Source organism: Trachurus trachurus (assembly GCF_905171665.1).
Source record: "Trachurus trachurus genome assembly, chromosome: 22".
Lineage (NCBI taxonomy): Eukaryota > Metazoa > Chordata > Actinopteri > Carangiformes > Carangidae > Trachurus > Trachurus trachurus.
In genome coordinates this window covers 2,612,445-2,634,143 of record NC_139907.1, presented here as the reverse complement: position 1 = coordinate 2,634,143, position 21,699 = coordinate 2,612,445, and the positions used below count along the sequence as shown (strand labels likewise).

Here is a 21,699-nt window from a genome sequence, read left to right as displayed (position 1 = left end):
AATGTATGGAAATTATATTTTAGAACACTTTCCCTCATGATTATGAAATATATTTTAGAGAGGAGTTATGAGCAACATATGGAGCTTTTCATTCACCGTTTGCAATTACATTCAAAGCAGCAGCAGCAGCAGCAGCAGCAGCAGCAGCAGCAGCAGCAGCAGCAGCAGCAGCAGCAGCAGCAGCAGCATGTCTGCATGGAGCCGTGATTTATCTGTGCGCTTCTATTCATTTTGAATCAGAGCAGCGGTGGCGGCTGTGATGCTGCTGCTCCCTCAGCGCTATGACAACCAGAGGAGCAGCAGCAGCATTGGTAGGAAGCAGCAGAGACTCGAGCAGCAGCAGCTTCGGCTCCACGAGGAGCTCAGCCACATGAATAATCACCCAGATGCTGCCAGATAGCTGCGCTCTCCTTGGGCCTTCACATGCTATGCTAACAAATGGGAGCAGTCAAACCACAGCTAATGGGAAAAAAAAAAAAAAAGTTTCCATTTTCCAGCTCCAAAAAAACACTGCAACACAGGTCACACACACACATAGAAACACACAGAAACACACACACAATGCAGGAGCTGCTGTAAACACCAGACTCTGATAAAGTTCATGTGAAGAGTCTCAGAGTCTCAGCGTAGTAGATCAAACTGTTTCAGGAGCTGTGACTTTATTGTCATTACTGTATATTCAGGGTCAGACGACAGTTTAATGAAATTTATGATAAAAGTTCCACTCTCCGACGCATAAAAAACATCTAAAATCATTTAAAACAATGTAGTTTCAGAGGGAAACCAGAGCAAGCTGCTGCTGCTGCTGCTGCTGCTGCTGCTGCTGCTGCTGCTGCTGCTGCTGCTGCTGCTGCTGCTGCTGCTGCTGCTGCTGCTGCGTTCATGCACGTCACCGTGTTTCTGATGTACTGCAAAAACTTGGAACGTCTTTCCAAGAATATTTGTCTTATTTCTAGTCAAAATGTCTAATTTCTAGTCAAAACTAATCTCTCTCCACTTAAAATAAGACTCATCACCTAAAAATGAACTTGTTTTGAGATCATTTTCATTTGTTTCAAACAAATTTTCACTTGAAATAAGTAGAAAAGCAAAATTTTCGACTTATTTCAAGTGAAAATATGCTTGAAAGAAGTAAAAAGTGTCTAAAAACAAGCCACTTTTAATTACTACTTAACTAGTTAATGTGATGAGTCTTATTTTAAGTATAATGAGATTTGTTTTGACTAGAAATAAGACATTTTGACTAGAAATAAGACAAATATTCTTGGTAAGATAATGAGTTTTTGCAGTGTGATACTGGTATTATCATAGAGTAATGTTAAAACTTCAGTGTTTCAACCACTGACGCCTGGTGTTATCAACATGAGAACAAATTATAATAATCATAATTATGATTATTATATTATATAATAATCATAATTATGATTATTATAATCCTCCTTTACAGTAAAGAAAGCATTTCCAGCATCGACGTCAAATGAAAAATGTTAAAAACATGAATGCAAAATGAGATAAAATAATGAATCATTAAAATAAAACAAGTGAAGATCATTAAATATCAATATCAATCAATCTCTCTAATGTCTGTGTATGTAACAAGGAGGAGGAGGAGCTTAAACCTCTCGCTAACAGGAAGTTAAACCTGGACTGAACACTTTAATTAAATATAAATAGTTCATTGTGTTCTGATCTGCACATCTGGAGACAGACCAGAGGTTTTTATCGCCTCGGTATCAGTTTTTCTTTTGTCTTTTCCTCTTTTTTTTTTTAAACCCGGCGAGCGTCATTTCGTCTGGATGCTTCAGCTGCAGATGTGTAAACAAAGCAACGATATAAATTCAGATCGGTCTTTGTTCAGATTCCTCCAAGGCCACTAAATCCTACACAAACCGTGGGTCTGTGAACGCAGCACGCATCGGGAACATCTGGAGGAGGAGGAGGAGGAGGAGGAGGAGGAGGAGGAGGAGGAGGAGGAGGGAAACCACCACTGTCCTGACTGGCGCTGCAGCATTTCACATGTTCATTTCCTGTGTCGTCTTTGACCCCGGCGGACCAAAAAATTACCCACAATTCATCTGCTCGACTGTTACTGAATCCCAGAAACGAGACAAATTACAAGATATAAAATAATTTCCAAGGTTTTTCGTGGGTCATCAAATACTGGATTTGATTGGATTAGGCTGATTGATAGCCTCTCTCCTCTCTCTCAGCGCTCAGTGTGTTTTTCAACGCTTCTGCAGCGGCAAAAAATAAAAAAATAAAAAACCCCAGTTCAGTCATTACCCCCATCTCCCTTATCAGCACAAGGGGAATAAACACAAATCTAATAGAAATTCATTACACAGACCCATATCCACTCACACACACACACATACACACACACACAGAGCCAACTAGTTTATTAGATTAATAGGCTATGAATGGCTAATACGAATTACCCCCCTCTCTTGTTAATGAGACGCGGAGCAATTTGTATAATTATGTCTGTGGAAGGGGAAGAATTCCTGTGTCTAAGCATATTTTTAGACAGCCGAGCTTTCTGAAGGATTTTGATTACGTATTTACTTTGGGGTTTTCAGCTCCGTGCTCTTTTTTTTTTTTTTTTTTTACTCTCAGAAGTCGTTTTTGAATAATTCATCGCTTTGTTCCAGAGCGGAATAATTTGTGTTGAGATTTATGAGCAATTGCTTTGGGGTGGTCTGATTTTTTTACTCCTTTTTATTTTATTTTATTCATTTATTTATATATTTATTTTCTTTAAACGATCACAGGACGTGTTCTATCAGCGCTCGGAGGGAGGACACGGGATTCATGACACAAGAGTTTGATGCCGAAAAACACACAACAACAACATAACATAGCTGTTTCTCCTTCAAAATAAAATGTTTGCTACCCTTTAAATGATAAAATAAAGCAACAACAACTCACTTATAAGAAGTGAACCGGCCTCGTTGGAGGGTTTCTGCAGAAAAAAGTTTAAAGATCTGAAGTCATTAACTCTGTTTCCTCTAGAAATTAGTGTTCGACAAGACTTAATTAGACAGTTTGAAGGAAGTGACACTTGCTTCGAGGAATTTTTTGATTGATTTAGGATTCAATAATTACCAGAGTGACTGACACACACACACACACACACACACACACACACACACACACACACACACACACACACACACACACACACACACACACACACAGAGGGTTTAATCTGAAGCAGTTAAGTTGTGAGTTTATTAATGTGTTTTTTTCCCTGTTTAATTAATTCTCTTCATGTCCAATTGGTGAATAATGAACAGTAACTCATCGACTCCACCACGTGACGTTTAAAGGGATAGTTCAACATTTTGGCAAATTGGCCCATTGCCATAATCCCTATAGTCATAGCAGTAGGTTCGTTACCTTTAATTGTCGGTGCAAGCTGTTTTTAGAACGGCGGAGCAGAGCCGTGAGCTGCTCAGAGCTACGCTACGGAGGCTCATGGGATTTCTTGGTTTCCCACATCAAACTCATCAAATACACAATCCAACAACTCCACAACGCTCTGGTGGACAAGTTGTGACCTGCACATTCACCACGCTATGAGATAATAACACAACGTTACCACACAGAGTTGTTTTAGAGGGAAATTCATGCAAAACCGCTGATGCGCGTTGTCTTCAGGGACAGTTTTTCATCAAGCAGTCTCTGTATTTCCCTCTAAAACAACTCTGTGTGGTAACGTTGTGTTATTATCTCATAGCGTGGTGAATGTGCAGCTCACAACTTGTCCACCAGAGCGTTGTGGAGTTGTTGGATTGTGTATTTGATGAGTTTGATGAGGGAAACCAATTAAGAAATCCCATAATGAGCCTCCGTAGCGTAGCTCTGAGCAGCTCACGGCTCTGCTCCGCCGTTCTAAAAACAGCTTGCACCGATAATTAAAGGTAACAAACCTACTGCTGTGACTATAGGGATTATGGCAATGGGCCAATTTGCCAAAATATTGAACTAGTTATCCCTTTTGAGCTGAAACACTTGACTTATTCCTGACTTCCTGTGTGACGTTTTCTTTTCCTTCTCTTCAGGTTCCTGGGAACTTTCTGGAACCAGGTCTGGTGGATCTCCGTCAGATCAGCCCGGTGCCGCCGCTCGGCCCCGTGGCTCCCGTGGCTCCGGCGCCGGACGACTCGTGGGAGTGGGACGAGACGGACATGACCATCACCGAGGCCGAGGAGCCGCGGGAACCAGACCTCACGCTGCACGACCTCCCGTCTGAACCGGGGGATCTGCCTTCGGACGCAGAAGGGAACCAGCCGAGGATGACGAGCAGCAGCAGCAGCAGCAACAACAACAACGTCTACCAGGTAGCTACTACTGTACAGGCGGAAATGAGCAATTGACCTCTGGCTAAGCCCCGCCCCCTCCACTCTCTCGGACAAACAGTCAACATTCGGTGACAGTTGCTATGGCAACAGCTGTCACAGTAGGAGACATTTCACACGAGATAGAAAGATTAAATATCATCTGGAAGTCACCAAAACTTCACTTAGCTTTACTGCTATGGCTGTCGGTTGCCGCGAAACGCCAATAGCGACGGGCTAATTTCTGTTAGCCTGTCTATGGAGTTTTACATTATACGTTAGCATTAAGCTAGTGGGCTTTATGCTTAGTTGTGATACTGGCTAACATCTAAACATCTCTGACAATATGTTGCCTCAAATACGTTGTTGACTGAACTTAGAACAGATGTAGATATCCTTGTTAAGTTTATCCACGTTTAGTTGGTGTTGTGGTCTACTGCATAACTTTATCCAGAGCAGACACTTCTCTCGGTTGAGATGTGGCTTGGGAAAAGGTAAAAAAATCCCCCCTGTGGCCTCTCAGGATACCTAGTGTCTGAGTTGCATGTGCCCCATGAACACCGTTTGACCATTTTAAACTTAAAATGTCAAGAAAAAACATATAAAAACGAATGAAAACTGACTAACTGCAATGCATTTCAATGGATGTGGAAGCAGAGAATGTCCGAGTGTATCAAGGGGGCAGTTGTCGGTCTGAGAAGTGAAGCTCACTTCCGCATTCAAAAAGCTGCAATCCCCTCGGCTGTCGCTGGGGGCTGGCTCCAGAAGGGAGCAACTCCAATTAAGCCCCATGTTAAAATAGCCGATTTTACAGCTTAAAAAAACATATTTACAGCCTGGTTGTATTTTATTTTTTTGGTCTCAATCGATAGTTTCTACCCCCGCACACACTCTGAGGGGGGTGAATTTTTTTTAAACTCTACTGTTTTACTATTATTAGGTATAAAGTTCTGGCCAATTAGGGAGCAGAACCGTTGAGTGACAGGTCCGGCGACCGCTGCTACGAGGCCAGTGGGCGGGCCCTCGGCCGGCCAACGGCCGCACCGCTCCAAATATGGCAAGTAGAATCCAACATGGCGCGGTTCAAACCCCCGTAGTAGCGGCACAAAACAGACTCCTCCAAACCAATGGGTGACGTCACAGACGCTACGTCCATTCTTTTTACAGTCTATGGAGTGTATGGGCTAGCTATGCGCACTGTGATTGGCTCATCGTGTTTGGGGGCGTGGCTTAGCCATAGGTCAATTGTTGCTATAACCTGGCTCAAAGCATCTCTTCTTGTTCTACAAGATTAATGTTTTTTGTGCACTGTCCCTGTTTTAAATTAATTAATTAATTCCTTCAGGTGTACAGTCTGCACCACGTGGAGCTCTTCTCGCCGTTTCCCGCCGCTCTGCACAAAAAAACCAAACTGGGGAAACAGAAGCAGCAGAAGCAACTCCTGCTGAAGAGCCTGAGCAAAGACTCCTCCTTCTCCTCCATCGAGTCGCTCCCCGACCTTCTGACATCCAGAGGAGGAGGAGGAGGAGGAGGAGGAGGAGGAGACAGGATCAGCGAGGAGAGCGAGAGAGAAGGCGGCAGAGGGAGCGGCCGGTCGGAGAACAGCCAGCGGCGGTCCGAGTGCGAGAGCGGGATCGTCAGCGACACGACGACCAACTCTGAAAACCAGGGAGAGGAAGAGGAAGACGAAGAGGAGGAGGAGGAGGAGAAGAGGAGGAAGAAGGACGGAAGCAACAAGTACAATCACAGAGTCAAGACGGAGGAGAAGGGATGGAGGAGGAGCACTAGGGAGGAGGAGAAGAGGAGGAGGCACCGGAGAGGAGGAGGAGGCGAGGCGGTGGAGATCCTGATCAACGGCCGAGGAATCCTGACGCCGGCCGACTCCGACTCCGACTTCGAGGCCTCGTCCAAGCCCCGCCCCCTCCTCCTCTCCCGCTGTGACGTTACAGAGTTCAAAGCTCTGGAGACCCCGCCCCCTCTGAGCCGCCGCGCCTCCTCCTCCTCCCAGACCTCCTCGCTGGAGTCTCTGCTGGCGCTCGGCGTGGAGCTCTTCCCCTCCAGAGACTCTCTCTCTCTGCAGCGCAGCGCCTCGCTGGAGAGCTGCCTGGCCACCGCCGCCGCCGCCGGACGCTGCAGCAGCACCGCCGCCACCGAGGCCGAAGCTGGTGGCGGCAGCATGGCGAGCCTTAGGGAGGTGGGAGGAGACGAAGACGGGAAGAAGATGATGAGGAAGAAGAAGGAGGAGGAGGAGGAGGAGGAGGAAGAAGGAGGAGGAGAGCCAACATCCGGGGAGCTGAGCAGGAGAACGCTGGACCTCCTGAAGCGCCTGGAGAACATCCAGAGTCCGCTGGCGGTGAGGGTTAGTTATATATACATACACTGCAAAAAATCAAATATCTTATCAAGAATATTTGTCTTATTTTTAGTCAAAATGTCATTTCTAGTCAAAACAAATCTCATTATACTTAAAATAAGACTCATCACATTAAAAAGTAGCTTGTTTTTAGTCACTTTTTACTTCTTTCAAGCTGATTTTCACTTGAAATAAGTAGAATAATCTGATAGTGGAGCAAGTTTTTCTTTCTTATTACAAGCACAAAAAACTTGCTTTCACTGGCAGATTTTTCTACTTATTTCAAGTGAAAATGTGTTTGAAACAAGTAAAAATGATCTAAAAACAAGTTACTTTTTAGGTGATGAGTCTTATTTCAAGTGGAAAGAGATTAGTTTTGACTAGAAATGAGACATTTTGACAAGAAACAAGACAAATATTCTTAGATAGACTTTGAGTTTTTGCAGTGTATTATTTATATATTATTGCATGATATTGCTGTTTTTTTTATAACTCATTACAATATATTGAATTAACATAGGGTGAAGGGGTGGGATTTAAGAAGCTTTGGCTTCTTCCCACTCCTTTTGAACATAAATAAGTGTTAAAAGGATACGCCAACATTTTTTTTTCCGTGTCTTGCCTCACTCCTGAGTCCATGACCAGCAGATAGACACCATCCTTTCGACTGTGCGTGCAGTAACCAGGGAGATACGGGCAGAGCTGGCGCACCGCTAATTAGCTTAGCTCAAACGCTGGAAGTGTATGGGTAGTGTTAGCCTGCCTCCTACCCGAGCTGAAATCAGCAGTCAGAAGCTGATTTCATTTTAGCTCTAAACTCTGTAAATATATCACTTTATCAACATTTCAAACATTTTAGGTGAGAAAGTAGCCGTTTAGATCAGCAGTGTGTCGTTAATTTGTCTAAATACCAGCTGTTTACTATTTTGTTGGGACGAATTCGGCGCTACTCAAGCTAGCCGTTTTGACCAACGCACTTCCGGTCACAAAATAAAACACCCGTTTCCCTTTACATACAGAAAACCATGACGATAGAATTTGTGCTTTTACTTTGAAACAGGAAGCTAACCTACCCTCGATGTAGCTAGCTTGAACCAAAATAAAGCGTCTTAGCTTGAACCCTCCGTTTTGACCGATCTCGTCCCGTTAGCGGCATTTGACCGCTCAAGATGCCTTACTGGAGAGTTTTGTCAGCTCTGAGACGAAGATCGGCCCGCTGGTTTCCGTTTAGAGTTGCTGAAGAGCTTCTCTGATGACTTTAGGTGGAGGCAGGCTAACACTACCCATACACTTCCAGTGTTTGAGCTAAGCTAATTAGCGACTTTAGGTGGAGGCAGGCTAACACTACCTATACACTTCCAGTATTTGAGCTAAGCTAATTAGCGACTTTAGGTGGAGGCAGGCTAACACTACCTATACACTTCCAGTGTTTGAGCTAAGCTAATTAGCGGTGCGCCAGCTCTGCCCGTATCTCCCTTGTTACTGCATGTAAGGATGGTGTCAAGGAAAGTAAAAGCACAAAATCTATCCTCATGGTTTTCTGTATGTAAAGGGAAACGGGTGTTTTATTTTGTGAAAGTAACCGGAAGTGCGTTGGTCACAACGGCTAGCTTGAGTAGCGCTGAATTCGTCCCAACAAAATTGTAAACAGCTGGTATTTAGACAAATTAACGACACACTGCTGATCTAAACGGCTACTTTCTCACCTAAACATGTTTGAAATGTTGATAAAGTGATATATTTACAGAGTTTAGAGCTAAAATGAAACCAGCTTCCGACTGCTGATTTCAGCTCAGGTAGGAGGCAGGCTAACACTACCTATACACTTCCAGTGTTTGAGCTAAGCTAATTAGAGACTTTAGGTGGAGGCAGGCTAACACTACCCATACACTTCCAGCATTTGAGCTAAGCTAATTAGCGACTTTAGGTGGAGGCAGGCTAACACTACCTATACACTTCCAGCATTTGAGCTAAGCTAATTAGCGACTTTAGGTGGAGGCAGGCTAACACTACCTATACACTTCCAGCATTTGAGCTAAGCTAATTAGCGACTTTAGGTGGAGGCAGGCTAACACTACCTATACACTTCTAGCGTTTGAGCTAAGCTAATTAGCGGTGCGCCAGCTCTGCCCGTATCTCCCTCGTTACTGCACGCACAGTCGAAAGGATGGTGTCTATCTGCTGGTCATGGACTCGGGAGTGAGGCAAGACACGAAAAAAAATGTTGGCATATCCCTTTAAGTCTTGTTGTTGTCATTTTGTGTTGTTTTATTGTTTTTATTCTGTTCTTTTTATTCCGTGTTCAAATAAACTTTTATTCGTTCATTCAAAGATGACCCGCAGCGTCTCCGACATGGCGCTCCCGAGCAGCTCGCCGACAAGGAGCCGCCTCCCCGCCTCCCCGTCCCTCGGCGGCCGACACGCTCCGCTGTCCGGGATCGGGATGATGATGTCATCCGGCTCGGGGCGGCGCGGACCGCCGTCGCTCATCAACGAGAGCTCGGCCACGGCGTCGCTGACCGAGCTCAGCAGCGCCGAGGACTCGTCTCTGGGCTCCGAGGACTTCGCCACGCTGAGGAACCGACGCCATCACCACCACCACGGCTTCCTGGACCCCGCCATGGCAACCAATGCCAATGGCAACGGCAACAGGAAGCGCTGTAGCCATGGTAACAGCAGAGGAGGAGGAGGGATGGACGAGGCGGACGCGACGAGCCTGAGCATGGTCGTCAACGTGTCCTCGGCGTGCACGGACGAGGACGAGGACGACAGCGACCTCCTCTCCTCCTCCACGCTCACGCTCACCGAGGAGGAGCTGGGCGTGCGGGACGGCGAGGAGCAGGAGGAGCAGGAGGAGGAGCAGGAGGAGGAGGAGGAGCGGCTCAGCGGTGGCGGCATCTCCTCTGGTAACGACGAGGAAGAAGAGGACGATGAGGAGATGGAGGGATCCTACGTGCTGGGGCTGGAGTACATGAAGAGGGAGCTGCAGAGCTGGATTCGCTCTCCTCGCGCCTCCTCCTCCGCCACCTCCTCCTCCTCCTTTTACTCCTCCTCCTCCAAAACCGAGTCGAGCCTGCGCGACGAGCTGCAGTGCGGGACGACCACCACAACGCACCCGTCCTCCCAAAACAACAAGGAGGCGGCGCACGGCTTCCTGAACCGCACGACGACACAAAACGTGAACAACGGCAACAACAAGAAGGAGAAGAAGGAGCAGAAGGAGCAGAAGGAGGTGCAGAAAGAGGAGGAGAACAGGAGGAACGCCACCAGGAGGAGCTACATCAGCCAGTTCGTGGACGACGTGGAGAACGGCAACGTGGAGCAGAGCTGCCTGAAGGGGAAGGACGACGAGGACGACGCGCTCCTCAGGGAGGAGTCGAGCGTCTTCACCAAGAAGGGGGAGGCGTCGTCGTCGCTACGGGAGGCGTACGTGTTCGCCATGACGACGGCGACCACGGCAACGGGAGGCGAGACAGTTCAGGATGTCAAAACAGAACCGAGTCATCGCCAACAACAACAGCGCCTTCCCCTCCCCTTCACGCACAAGCGCAGCTCCTCGTTGGTGGGGGAGCTCCGAGGAGAGCTGCCCTGCCACAGCTCCTCCTCCTCCGCTCCCTCGCCTCCTTCCCTCTCCCCGCTGGAGGACTGCACATCCCATGATGCATTGCACAACAACAACAACAACAGCAGCAGCAGCAGCAGCAGCAGCAGCAGCAGAGTGGCGGCCAACAGCGGCAGTGGAAGGAAGGCCATCACCATCCAGGAGAAGTTCAAGTTCTCCTCGTTCGTGACGGAGGAGACGAGGAGGGAGATGCGAGACAAGGAGTCGTCGCTTCCCCCGAAGAGACGCCATCGCTCCCACTCCCACTCCTCCTGCTGCAGCCACCTCCTCCCCTCCTCCCCCACCTCCTCCTCCAACAACAACAAGAAGAAGGAGAAGGAGAACGTGCACGACTTTGTGATGGAGATCATCGACCTGACCTCGCTGGCGCTGAAGAGCAAAGAGAACCAGGCTGAGGACCAGAACCAGAACCAGAACCAGAACCAGAACCAGAACCAGAGGACCGAGACCAGCAGGTCCAGTCCAGACCACAGCTCTGCTTCACTGACACACATCAGAGACAAGGTCAGTGCTGCAGCTTCCTACTATATCCCAATATACATTAATCAATCAATCACATGTTTATTCTGCTGCACTGTCAACAGTTCACTACAGAGCAACAGGATATTAAAAAGATACAGGCTGCGTTCAACATTGTGTAGGAATTACTCCCATTTTACATTGAAATTGTGTTTTGCATTCAAACGAATGGCGCACTCTAGCTTTCAAACAGTTTAGATCTTCACCTCATCGCTCCATGCTCCTGAAATACTCCCAGTCGTCACAGTCCTGCATGGTCCCCCCATTTTACACACTGCACCTTTAAAATCAAGAATAATTCCAATCACGTACTTTTCTATGAAAGTAACATTGTGCAAATAGTTACAGTAATAGCTACGTAGGTTTTTTTAGTGCAGATGACTGGATCATCCACTTTACAGAGTCGGAGGGAGTGGACCGATGCAAGATGGCCGCCTGTGCGTTACATCTACACGTCTAACCCATAGACTGTAAAAAAAATATGGACGTAGCATCTGTGATGCTAAATAACTTAACTATCGGTTGAGACCAAAAACCGTCATGACACCAGGCTTTGATCATGTTTATTGAGGATGTAAAGTCGGCGATTTTAACATGGGGGTCTATTGAGAATGCTGCTTTCTGACACCAGCCCCCAGAGGAAGCCGAGGGGATTGCAGTTTGTTGAACGCGGAAGTGACTTCACTTCTCAGACCGACAACTGCCCCCTTGATCGGGACGTGTCGACACATTTAGATTTCCAAAGTAACGCAGGAGGACTTTAGGCTAATGCAACGCAGTCCTGTGAATAAGCTGTTACATATTGCACTGAATTATTACATATTTTTCATCAAAATGTTGCAATACCCGCATTTTGTAATAATTTGGTGCATTATGTAACAACTTATAACAAAATGCGGCAAAGTTTATGACATATTGCGTTCAAGAATTTTATTACAAAATGCGGCACTACACACCTCCTGACCTATGAACTCACGTCCGGTAGTGGAAGATGATTGGTCGACCATCATGAAAGACAAAAAGAAAAAGGTGTGTAGTCTGCAGGTGTAGAAACCAAACGAACCTCTGACCTCTGCAGCAGGAGGAGGAGGAGGAGGAGGAGGAGGAGGAGAACGAGGGAGGAAACAGTGGAGTAGAGTGGAAGCTTCTCTAGTGGTCGATCCGCTCAGTGAGTCGCAGTAATTCAATAAAACGCATCAGGGATCAGAACTTTTTCTCATGTAATGACTCATTTCTTCAGCGCGTGTCGTCGTGAGTGAAGTAGAGAAATCTGAAAAACTCATCAGCTGCTGTTTGATTCTGAAGAGAGAAAGAAACCAGGCAGAAAAAACTAAAAAAGAAGTCAGATATTAATATGCAAATGAGGGAAGGAGGCGGTGGTGACGATGTGGGAGACTTGTTAAATTACAGATTAAACACCATCAGTGTTGAGCATTGAAAAGTAATTAGTTACTTGTTACTTTCCCCAGAGTTACCACATTATAAAAGTAACTAATTACCAGGAAAAGTAACTGCTGGTACTTTTTTTAAAATAAAATGATCAAATATATCAAATGACTTGGACTCTCCCCTCTATTCACCTCCCTCCATCCCTTTTTCCTCCCCTCTTCCTGTCCTCCTCTTCTTTCTTTTCACCACCTCCTCAGTGTCTCACATGTCCTCTTCTTCCTCCTCCTCCCTTCTTTTTCTCCTCTCATCTCATCCCTACTCTTTTCCACCTCACAACATTTTTCATCTTTCCTTTCCTCTTCCTCTTCTTCTCACTTCCCCATCACTTCACTCTTCATCATCTTCTCACATCTCCTCCCTTCTTTTCTCTATCTCCCCTTCTTCTCATCCCCCTTTCTTCCTCTCCTCCTCCTGTCTTTCTCTCTTTTCCTTTCACTGGCAGATTTTTCTACTTATTTTAAATGAAAATGAGTTTGACACAAGTGAAAATGATCTAAAAACAAGTTAATATTTAGGTGATGACTCTTATTTTAAGTGGAAAGAGATTAGATTTTACTAGAAATTAGAGATTTTGACAAGAAATAAGACAAATATTCTTGGAAAGATTTTGAGTTTTTGCAGTGTATAGACACATGCACTGCAAAAAATCAAATATTTATAAGAATATTTGTCAAAATGTTATTTCTAGTCAAAACAAATCTCATTCTACTTAAAATAAGACTAATCACATTAAAAAGCAGCTTGTTTTTAGACACTTTTTCCTTCTTTCAAGCAGATTTTCACTTAAAATAATCTGATAGCAAGTTTTTCTTCCTTATTACAAGCACTGGCGGATTTTTCTACTTATTTCAAGTGAAAATTTGTTTGAAACAAATGAAAATGATCTAAAAACAAGTACATTTTTAGGTGATGAGTCTTATTGTAAGTGGGATGAGATTAGTTTTGACTAGAAATGAGACATTTAGACAAGAAATAAGACAAATATTCTTGGAAAGATTTGGAGTTTTTGCAGTGTATAGACACATGACCTCCAGTTGACCTCTTTCTCCTCCTCTTCCTCCTCCTCCTCCTCCTCCTCCTCCTCAGGTGCTGGAGCACTCCCACCGGCCGCTGCAGCTGCGTAAAGGAGACTTCTACTCCTACCTGTCCCTCTCCTCCCACGACAGCGACTGTGGGGAGGTGAGCCAGTGCTCCGAGGAGAAGAGCTCCACGCCGGCGCCGTACACGCTGCCGTGCTACGCCGTCAGCCCCAGCCCCGAACCAATCACAACAACATCTGCTCCTCCTTTAGCCCCGCCCCCTTCCTCCTCCGCCTCCTTCTCCTGCATCCTGGACCTGAAGTCTCCTCGGAACGCTCCTCCTTCCTCCTCCTCCTGGTCGCTGCCCCCGAGCCCGGACATCCGGGACGAAGAGACGCTGTTCTCCGCCTGCACAGAGGAGGTGTATCTGGGACCGCCGCTCTGCTACAGCATGAAGCCGAAGCCGCCGCGCCTCCTTCTCCACCGCTCCTCCTCCTCCTTCCTGCAGAACCAGGAGGAGCAAGAGGAGCAAGAGGAAGAGGAGGAGCTTCCATATCTCACATGCATCTGGCCTCCTCCTCCTCAGCATCAGGACTTCATCAGAGGTTGCACGGTGACCGAGCCTCGCTACAGCTCAGTCTCCTCCTCCTCCTCCTCCTCCTCCTCCTCGCCATCGCCTCCTCCTCTTCCCACTGTGTCGTCGGAGGAGGAGAGGAGTCGTAATGAGGGGCCTCCTTATCTTAATCCCCGGGCGGCGCGTGTCGGCCCGATAGACTCCTCCGAAGCTGCTGAAGCCGAAGCCGCTGCTGAATGTTTGGCTGATACTAAAAGGCTTGAATCCAATATGGACGCCGTAATGACCAAGATAAGTGTCTGCGGCTCCGCTACAAATCCCTCAAAAGAGGCAGCGGCCACGCGTATTAATCCCAAAATTAACTGCTCGCCGATGAGAGAGGCTGATAGGAGGGAAGAGGAGGAGGAAAAGGAGGGGGAGAGGAAGGAGGAGGAGAAGGGGAGACGAGGAGGAGGAGGAGGAGGAGCGAAGCAGCAGGAAGCGAAGAAGCAGCAGGTGAGTGTTTCATGTATTAGTCTGATCCGTTATCAGGGACGTTAGTTACACAGAGATACTCTCAGACTGCACCAGGAGTTAGACCGAGCCCGGCCCCTCGGAATGTAATGAGGCCGCGGCTTCTCTCTGTCTCTCTCGTTTCCATTACAGAGGCCGGACACTGAGGAGATGATGATAACCTCCTCACCTCTTCCTTTCCTCCTCACCCTCCTTCCTCTTTCCTCTTCTTCCTCTGCTCTCTCCCCTCATCCCTTTATCCTCGAATCTTACTGTTCTCCTCCTACTTTCTTTTCATCACTTCCTCCAGCTTCTCACATCTCCCCCCCCTTCTTCTTATTCTTCTCCTCCTCCTCCTGTCTTCTCTCCTCTTTCTCTTTTTTCATCTCTGTTCCTCTTCTTCTTCTTCTTCTCCCCCCCTCTCCTCATTTGTTCTTCCTCTCCTCCCCTTTTCTTCACCTCTTCCTGTCCTCCTCCTCCTCCTCTTCATCTTTCTTTTCATCACCTACATCAGCTTCTCACAGCTCTTCCCTTCTTTTCTCTTCCCCCTTTCTTCTTATTATTCTCCTCCTCCCCTTTCTCTCTTCATCCCCTCCCTTCCTGTTCTTCTTTTTCTCCCTACCTTCTCTTCTTCCTCTGCTCTCTCTCCCCTCATCCCTTTTTCCCTCCCCTCGTTTGTTCTTCCTCTCCTCCTGCAGGTGTCTTTCTTCTCCTCTCCTCTTCTCCCTCCCTCCCTCCTCCTCCTCCCCCTCCCTCCACTGTCTCTCTTTCCTCATCTTCCTCTTCTCTTTCTCCCCCACTTCCCCCCTCATCCCTTCTTCCTCACCTCTTCCTTTCCTCCTCCTCCTCTTTTTTCACCTACTTCAGCTTCTCACATCTCTTCCCTTCTTTTCTCTTCCCCCTTTCTTCTTCTTCCTATCTTCTCCCTTTTCATCTCCTCCCTTCCTGTTCCTCTTCTTCTTCTCCCTCCTTCCCTTCTCTTCTTCCTCTCCCCTCACTTCCCCCCCTTCCTCACCTCTTCCTGTCCTCCTCCTCCTCTTCTTCTTTCTTTTCATCACTTCCTCCTTCTTTTCTCTTCCTTCTTTCTTCTCCTTCTTCTCCCTCCCCTCTCCTTACTTGTTCTTCCTCTCCTCCGGCAGGTATCTTCTCTTTCTTCTCTCCTCCTCCTCCTTTCTCTCAATGTCACACTCTTGCTCTCATCTTCCTTTCCTCTTCTCCCCCTCCTCTGTTTCTCGTTTCATCCTTTTCTTTCTCTTCCTCCTTCTCGTATCACTACACTATATCTCACTTTTCATCCTCCCTCCTCTCCTCCTCATCCTCCTCCTCCTTCAGGTCTCTAACATCTCTCCTCCTCTCACTTTGTCTTTCTTCCTCTCCCTCCATCTCTTCCTTTCACACTCTACTTTCTTTTCATCTTTCTTTTCTCCTCTTCTTCCACTTCACTCTTCATCACCTTCTTCATATTCTCACATCTCCCCCCTTCTTCTTTCTCTCTTTTCATCTCCTCCTCCCCTCCTGTTTCTCTTCTCCTTCTTCTCCTCCTGCAGGTATCTTTTCTCCCTCCTCCTCCCTCGTTCCCTCCCTCCCTCCCTCCCTCAGGTGTTAATGGAAGAGGGGGATTTGCCGACTTCTCACTTTTCCGTTAAAAGGTTAAGGTCCACGGAACAACGGAACAACATCAGCATAATTACCATCAGTCAGATTTTATTAGGATTCATCAGCTAAGAGCTTCTCTCCCTCCTGCAGCGATCCTTCAATTCATTTCAGCGCTGAATTAGCGTGTTTGTGCTCTTTTTAAACTCTTTCTATTTCTTTATGCAAATCACTTTTTTTCTTTCTTTCTTTCTTCTCTCTCTCTCTCTGTTTTTTTTTTACCATGTCTGCAGCTTTTCTTCCTCCTCCTCCTCCTCCTCCTCCTCCTCCTCCTCCTCCTCACTTTAACTGTAGCACAAACACCTATAGACGCCTGTAATGCTTCAATAATCAAACAGCTAGTGGCCGTTGTCAGTGAACCACGGTTGTTATATTGTTTTTTTATATAGAAATATATTTATTTATGAGATTTTTGTTTTGTTAAGTTTTCAAATTTTGACTTACATTTTTGTTTTAATATATAATTTCTAATATGTTTATAATATCTTATTTTTTATAAGACTTATTCTTTAAATGTTTCCTTTTTTGGAGTTTTCTATTTATGTGTTTATGATTTTATTCTTAATAAGTTCAATAATTTTTTGCATTGGTTTTTATTTAGGATTTCTTTTTGACATTTTTTATATTTTTTTCTTTTTTTTAGATTTTTTTATGAGGTTTTATTTTTTTTATACTTTTGCTTCTTTAAGCATTTTAACCTTTTTTGAATTTTTATTTTTCTGTTAATAATTTAAACTTTTACTAATGTATTCTTCACAATGTTGTTTTCAAAAAAAATAATGGAATAATATTTTTTTTAGTATAATTTTTTAACTCCTATTTGAAGTTTTTAATTTTTAAATTTTCACACTTTTACATTTGCTTTTTATTATGTTTTAGAAATTTTAGTCTTTTGCACATTTTGGACTCGGTATATTTCCTTTACTCGTCTCAGCAGAGACTGTAGCGTGCTGCGTTCGAGGCTTTACTGTACGTGAATCCAGACTTTGACACTTTTTTCCTCATTATCTTATAAATTCATTAAAACGACATCAAACAAAAGGCGAGAAGAAAGAAAACACAGAGACGAGTCAATGTGTTTCTACATGTGTGTGCATCCACATACGTACGTGTGCACGCGACCGTGACTTCATATACATACAGTACATGTGTGTGTGTGTGTGTGTCTGTGTGTGTGTGTGCGACACTGACGTATGCAGAGGGATAATAGCTACACAAGTCTTTACAAAGTGATTAGTTGTGAACCAATTAAGAGCGTGCGGAGAGAAAGAGAGAAAGAGAGAGAGAGAGAGTTGTTTTCATTTGCAGCTTTTCATCAGTTTTTGCTCAAAGAAGGAAAAAAGCCGATTAGAAAACAAAGACAAACAACGTTTCGGGCCGATAATGCTGTTTTGATTTATTCCTCTTCCTCCTTCTCCTGTTTGTCTCTCTCTCTCCTTTACTCGCTTTCTCTCTCTCCATCCATCACCACCTCCTCCTCCCCCCTTTCTCTCTCTCTGTTAGAGAATAAAGGAGGATTTTGTTTCTGTATCACGTTTTAACTTTCATGCGACTAAACAAGTTTCTCTTTTGTTTCCTCTTCTTCTTTTTCTCTTGATCTCTCTCTTTTCCTCTGGTTTCTAACTTTATTTTTTCTCTCTGTTGTTTTTTCCTCCCCCCTCTTCCCCCCCTCCTCCCCCTTCAGGTGAGCGCTCACTCAGCTGTCAATCAAACCACCACCAGAGCAGCAGCACAGGGGCGCAGCCAGACCTCAGTCAGACACGCCTCCAACCCGAGGGCGGGGCCAATCAGAGTGAGTTCAACAGCCAATCAACAAAGACTTTTACTGCTGTGTGATGTCACTTCCTGTCATTTTAAATCTCATCAAAAATAAAAAACTACACTTTTTTTTTTAACACAGCGTCAGTTAGGACCCATGTAGATTTTTGGAGGCTGAAGAGGATTTTAGAATAAAAAATGTTGAAATTATTTATATTTACATTAACCATCTTCTTTTTTGCAATGATCCTGAAAGATGGTTTAAAGGGACATTGTGTAACTTCTCCTGTTATCTATTCAGGAAAATCGATTATTTGGTTCAAAAGTCTGTTTTTCATTAACCAGTAATCCCCCCCATCAACAAACTGAAGTGTTCCTTTCAGCTCTGAATTAGCCGTTCATATCATTCATATGATCATATATTTGTCTGTGAAAAGTCACCGCGGTAATGCAGTGAGGAGGAATGGAGCGTTACACTGATGCTGCATTCACCTGCAGTCGGGCAGACGGCCGTCGCTAACAAACCAAACCACTATTGTCACGTGTATTGTTTTGCCTCGTGCTGACGGACCACTTGTTTACATAGAGGCTTGTTTATGCCGTGACGTGCAGCGGCTGTCGTCCATCTGCTGTCTGCCCAATTTCAGGTGAATGCAGCATGAAAAATACGACTGAGTTGCTTGTGATATACAACCACAACTCTAGATGGGAGGAATTCCTACACAATGTACCTTTAAACATTTGGTATAGATGACAATTAATGACTTAAATGTTTCAAACACTTCCCCCGGGGGATTAATAACTGGTCCTATATTAAGAGATTAGTATTGTAATTATATTTTGACTATAATTGATTTTACACATTCATAGTGTTTTGAAATGTATTGATGCATAATTATAATTGTGATAATCTTAACACTGTGATTATTTCTCTGACAATAATCATACCAAGAAAATGTATAATCGTGACAAAACAGTTTGAGGCGACGTCACACAAACGGTTTAAAGTGAATTATTATTGTGATTTAAAAACGTGTGCGACGCAGTTTGTGATCGAAGATTCGTCTTCTGTTTTTTAAAATGAAATCAAACCAGGAAGCTGCAGTGTGTGTCTGTGTGCGTGTGTGAGACAGAGATGTGGCCGCCCTATAGGTGCCTCCAGGGCGAAGCAAAACCTACTGCCCCCATACTCCAAACACACACACACACACACACTGACACACACACACACACACCCCCGAGGGCAGGGCATAAAAGTCCAGGTAGAAGCTCTGACAGCCCAACAGCTGCAGGTTAGACAGACATGTTGTTCACACACACACAGCAGAGGACAAACCTGCATACACACTCGCATGCAAAGAAATACACACATCAAAGCGCGAGCACACACACACACACACACAATGCATGTAAACCCATGACAAAGGACACACAAACACACACACACACACACACTGCACTCACATCATATCAGTGATGCATACAGCTGGTCCTGACCCCCATGGCGTGCCCCAGTCTAGCCCACCTGTTCACACACACACACACACACACACACACACACACACACACACACACACACACACACACACACACACACACACACACACACACACACACACTCTCTCCTGTGTTTTGCTGCAGACCTTCTGCTGTCTGGGTCACAGAGCACATCATGAGCCGCATTCACGATTGCTTTAATTGCACCTGTGTCTGTGTCTGTGTACGTACAGTGTGTGTGTGTGTGTGTGTGTGTGTGTGTGTGTGTGTGTGTGTGTATACAGTGTGTGTTTGTGTGTGTGTGTAAAGTTTCATAGCCAAAAAGAGAGCAAAGCTAAATCTAAATCTAAATCTGTGCTACACGCAGGAGGAAGCTGCAGCTGAACACACAACATTCAGTTTTAGACGTTTTTAAAACCCAAATAAATGAATTAAAAATCATTTCATTTCAACACCAGAACTGAACCGATCAATAAAAAAAAAATAAAAAAAACACAAGAACAGAATTAGTCCAGGAGCAGAGAAGTTAAATGTGTGAACGTGAGATTAAGAAAATGAAAAACAAGTTCATAATAAACCCAGAGTTTAATTAATAGAAAATAGAAAATAAAATGTGGTGTGTGTTTTCCTGCAGAGACAATAAAGAACATATGAATTAAAGGGGAATTCTGGTCAGTTTTGACCCTTAACGCGACTAAAATTGATGCAGGCAAACCGGATGGCTATGCATTCATGCTATACAGTACTAACTCAGAGTGGTAAAGGAAGAATTACTGTTCTTGTGCTACTGCCCCTTTACAAGGCCCCAATAACCCACTGGTTATTCACATCATTATTCAGGAACAACAATGCATTAATTTACAATGAATAAGCAATAATTAGGAGTTAATATCAGGAAAAATCTTAATTCATGGTGTAATAGAGGTAGAATAAGGCTATGCACTGCAAAAACTCAAAATCTTTCCAAGAATATTTGTCTTATTTCTTGTCAAAATGTCTAATTTCTAGTCAAAACTCATCCATTTCCACTTAAAATAAGACTCATCACCTAAAAAATGAACTTGTTTTTAGATCATTTTCACTTGTTTCAAACACATTTTCACTTGAAATAAGTAGAAAACTCTGCCAGTGAAAGCAAGTTGTTTGTGCTCATAATAAGGAGGAAAAACTTGCTCCACTATCAGATTATTTTAAGTGAAAATCTGCTTGAAAGAAGTAAAAAGTGTCTGAAAACAAGCTGCTTTTTAATGTGATGAGTCTTATTTTAAGTAGAATGAGATTTGTTTTGACTAGACATGACATTTTGACTAGAAATAAGACAAATATTAGATTTTTTGCAGTGTTAGGGGTCAAAAATGACCGGAATTCCCCTTTTAATCAATAGAAACCAAAGTAAAAGCAATAAAGATGCAGTAAAGTGACGTTCAGACTAACTGGTCTAACTCCTCCTTCTCTCTCTCCGTCCTGCAGAGACTTCCTGTGTTGGGAGCTGGGACCTCCAGGATTCAGCTGTAAGGGGAGTTCTCTAGTCTGCACCTCCTCCTCCTCCCCGCCGAGCTGATCTCTCCTCTGGGCTTCGTCCTCCCCCTCTCCCTCCTCCTCTCCCTCTCCCTCCCCTCCTCCTCCTCTGATCTCCCAGACCTCCACAGCTGTTGGACTGAACTGATCTTTACCTGTCTGGACGTTGTCAGAGCGACCTTCAGAAGCCCTGATCCTCCTGTTGTGTTGCTGTTGCTGTTGTTGTGATCAGAGGTTTGTCGGGTCGGTTGATCATGAAGAAACCTGAAGAGAAAAAAAACCAACAACTTTACACCCACACACACAGTTTCTGCTTCGTTAACGTAGTGAAATTAATATTAAATCCAACAACAATTTAACTGAGAAAAAAGAAAAAAAACCAGAAACAGCGGTGAGTTCAAAAGCAGGTCGAGGTTGAATGACGAAGTTTCACTGATGAGTCACGTCGTGTTTTATTTGTTACATAAGATTCAACATAACAGGAAAAAAAAACGAAACACAAACACATTCAACGACACAAAGACGAAGGAGTAGCCTACGGCATCTGAAGAGGGACAAAAGAAACTCAGCTGCTTTCACACCGGTACACCTGTCTTCCTTATTTAGGCAACTTCCTGTTCTTCTGCTGTTGTAAAACATAAAAAAGTACAACCCTTACATCGAAGTTAGAAACTTTCAGTCGTTTCCCTGAGATCTGATCTTCTTCTGCTTCATCCCTTCGTTCTGGAGCTACCTCACTCTCGCTCTGTCACTGTAACACACTCACTGTGAACATCCCGTCGTCCCGGAAACGCACGTTAACGTTATCCTCGGACATCCTCAGCTCCACCACGTCTGTGGATGATGTCAGTGAGAAGAAGTCACGTGATCTGTGGTCTGTGGTCTCTTCCACAATGTTGCACCGA

At 44.8% G+C, this 21,699-nt stretch overlaps 1 protein-coding gene across 1 annotated transcript in view; it reads left to right on the top strand.

The window, feature by feature from the left end:
• akap6 (A kinase (PRKA) anchor protein 6) overlaps window positions 1-20,791 on the top strand; it is a gene marked incomplete at both ends in the record, with an annotated part of 204,851 nt that extends 184,060 nt beyond the window's left edge. Inside the window, 9 exons of the mRNA XM_083998470.1 lie at window positions 4,065-4,343; window positions 5,686-6,699; window positions 9,026-9,715; window positions 9,932-10,354; window positions 10,622-10,819; window positions 13,370-13,915; window positions 14,012-14,371; window positions 17,706-17,813; window positions 20,747-20,791. Of these exons, the coding sequence (XP_083854596.1) occupies window positions 4,065-4,343; window positions 5,686-6,699; window positions 9,026-9,715; window positions 9,932-10,354; window positions 10,622-10,819; window positions 13,370-13,915; window positions 14,012-14,371; window positions 17,706-17,813; window positions 20,747-20,791 (3,663 nt within the window). The remainder of the gene's footprint in view (window positions 1-4,064; window positions 4,344-5,685; window positions 6,700-9,025; window positions 9,716-9,931; window positions 10,355-10,621; window positions 10,820-13,369; window positions 13,916-14,011; window positions 14,372-17,705; window positions 17,814-20,746) is intronic.
• Window positions 20,792-21,699: the final 908 nt, after the last annotated feature.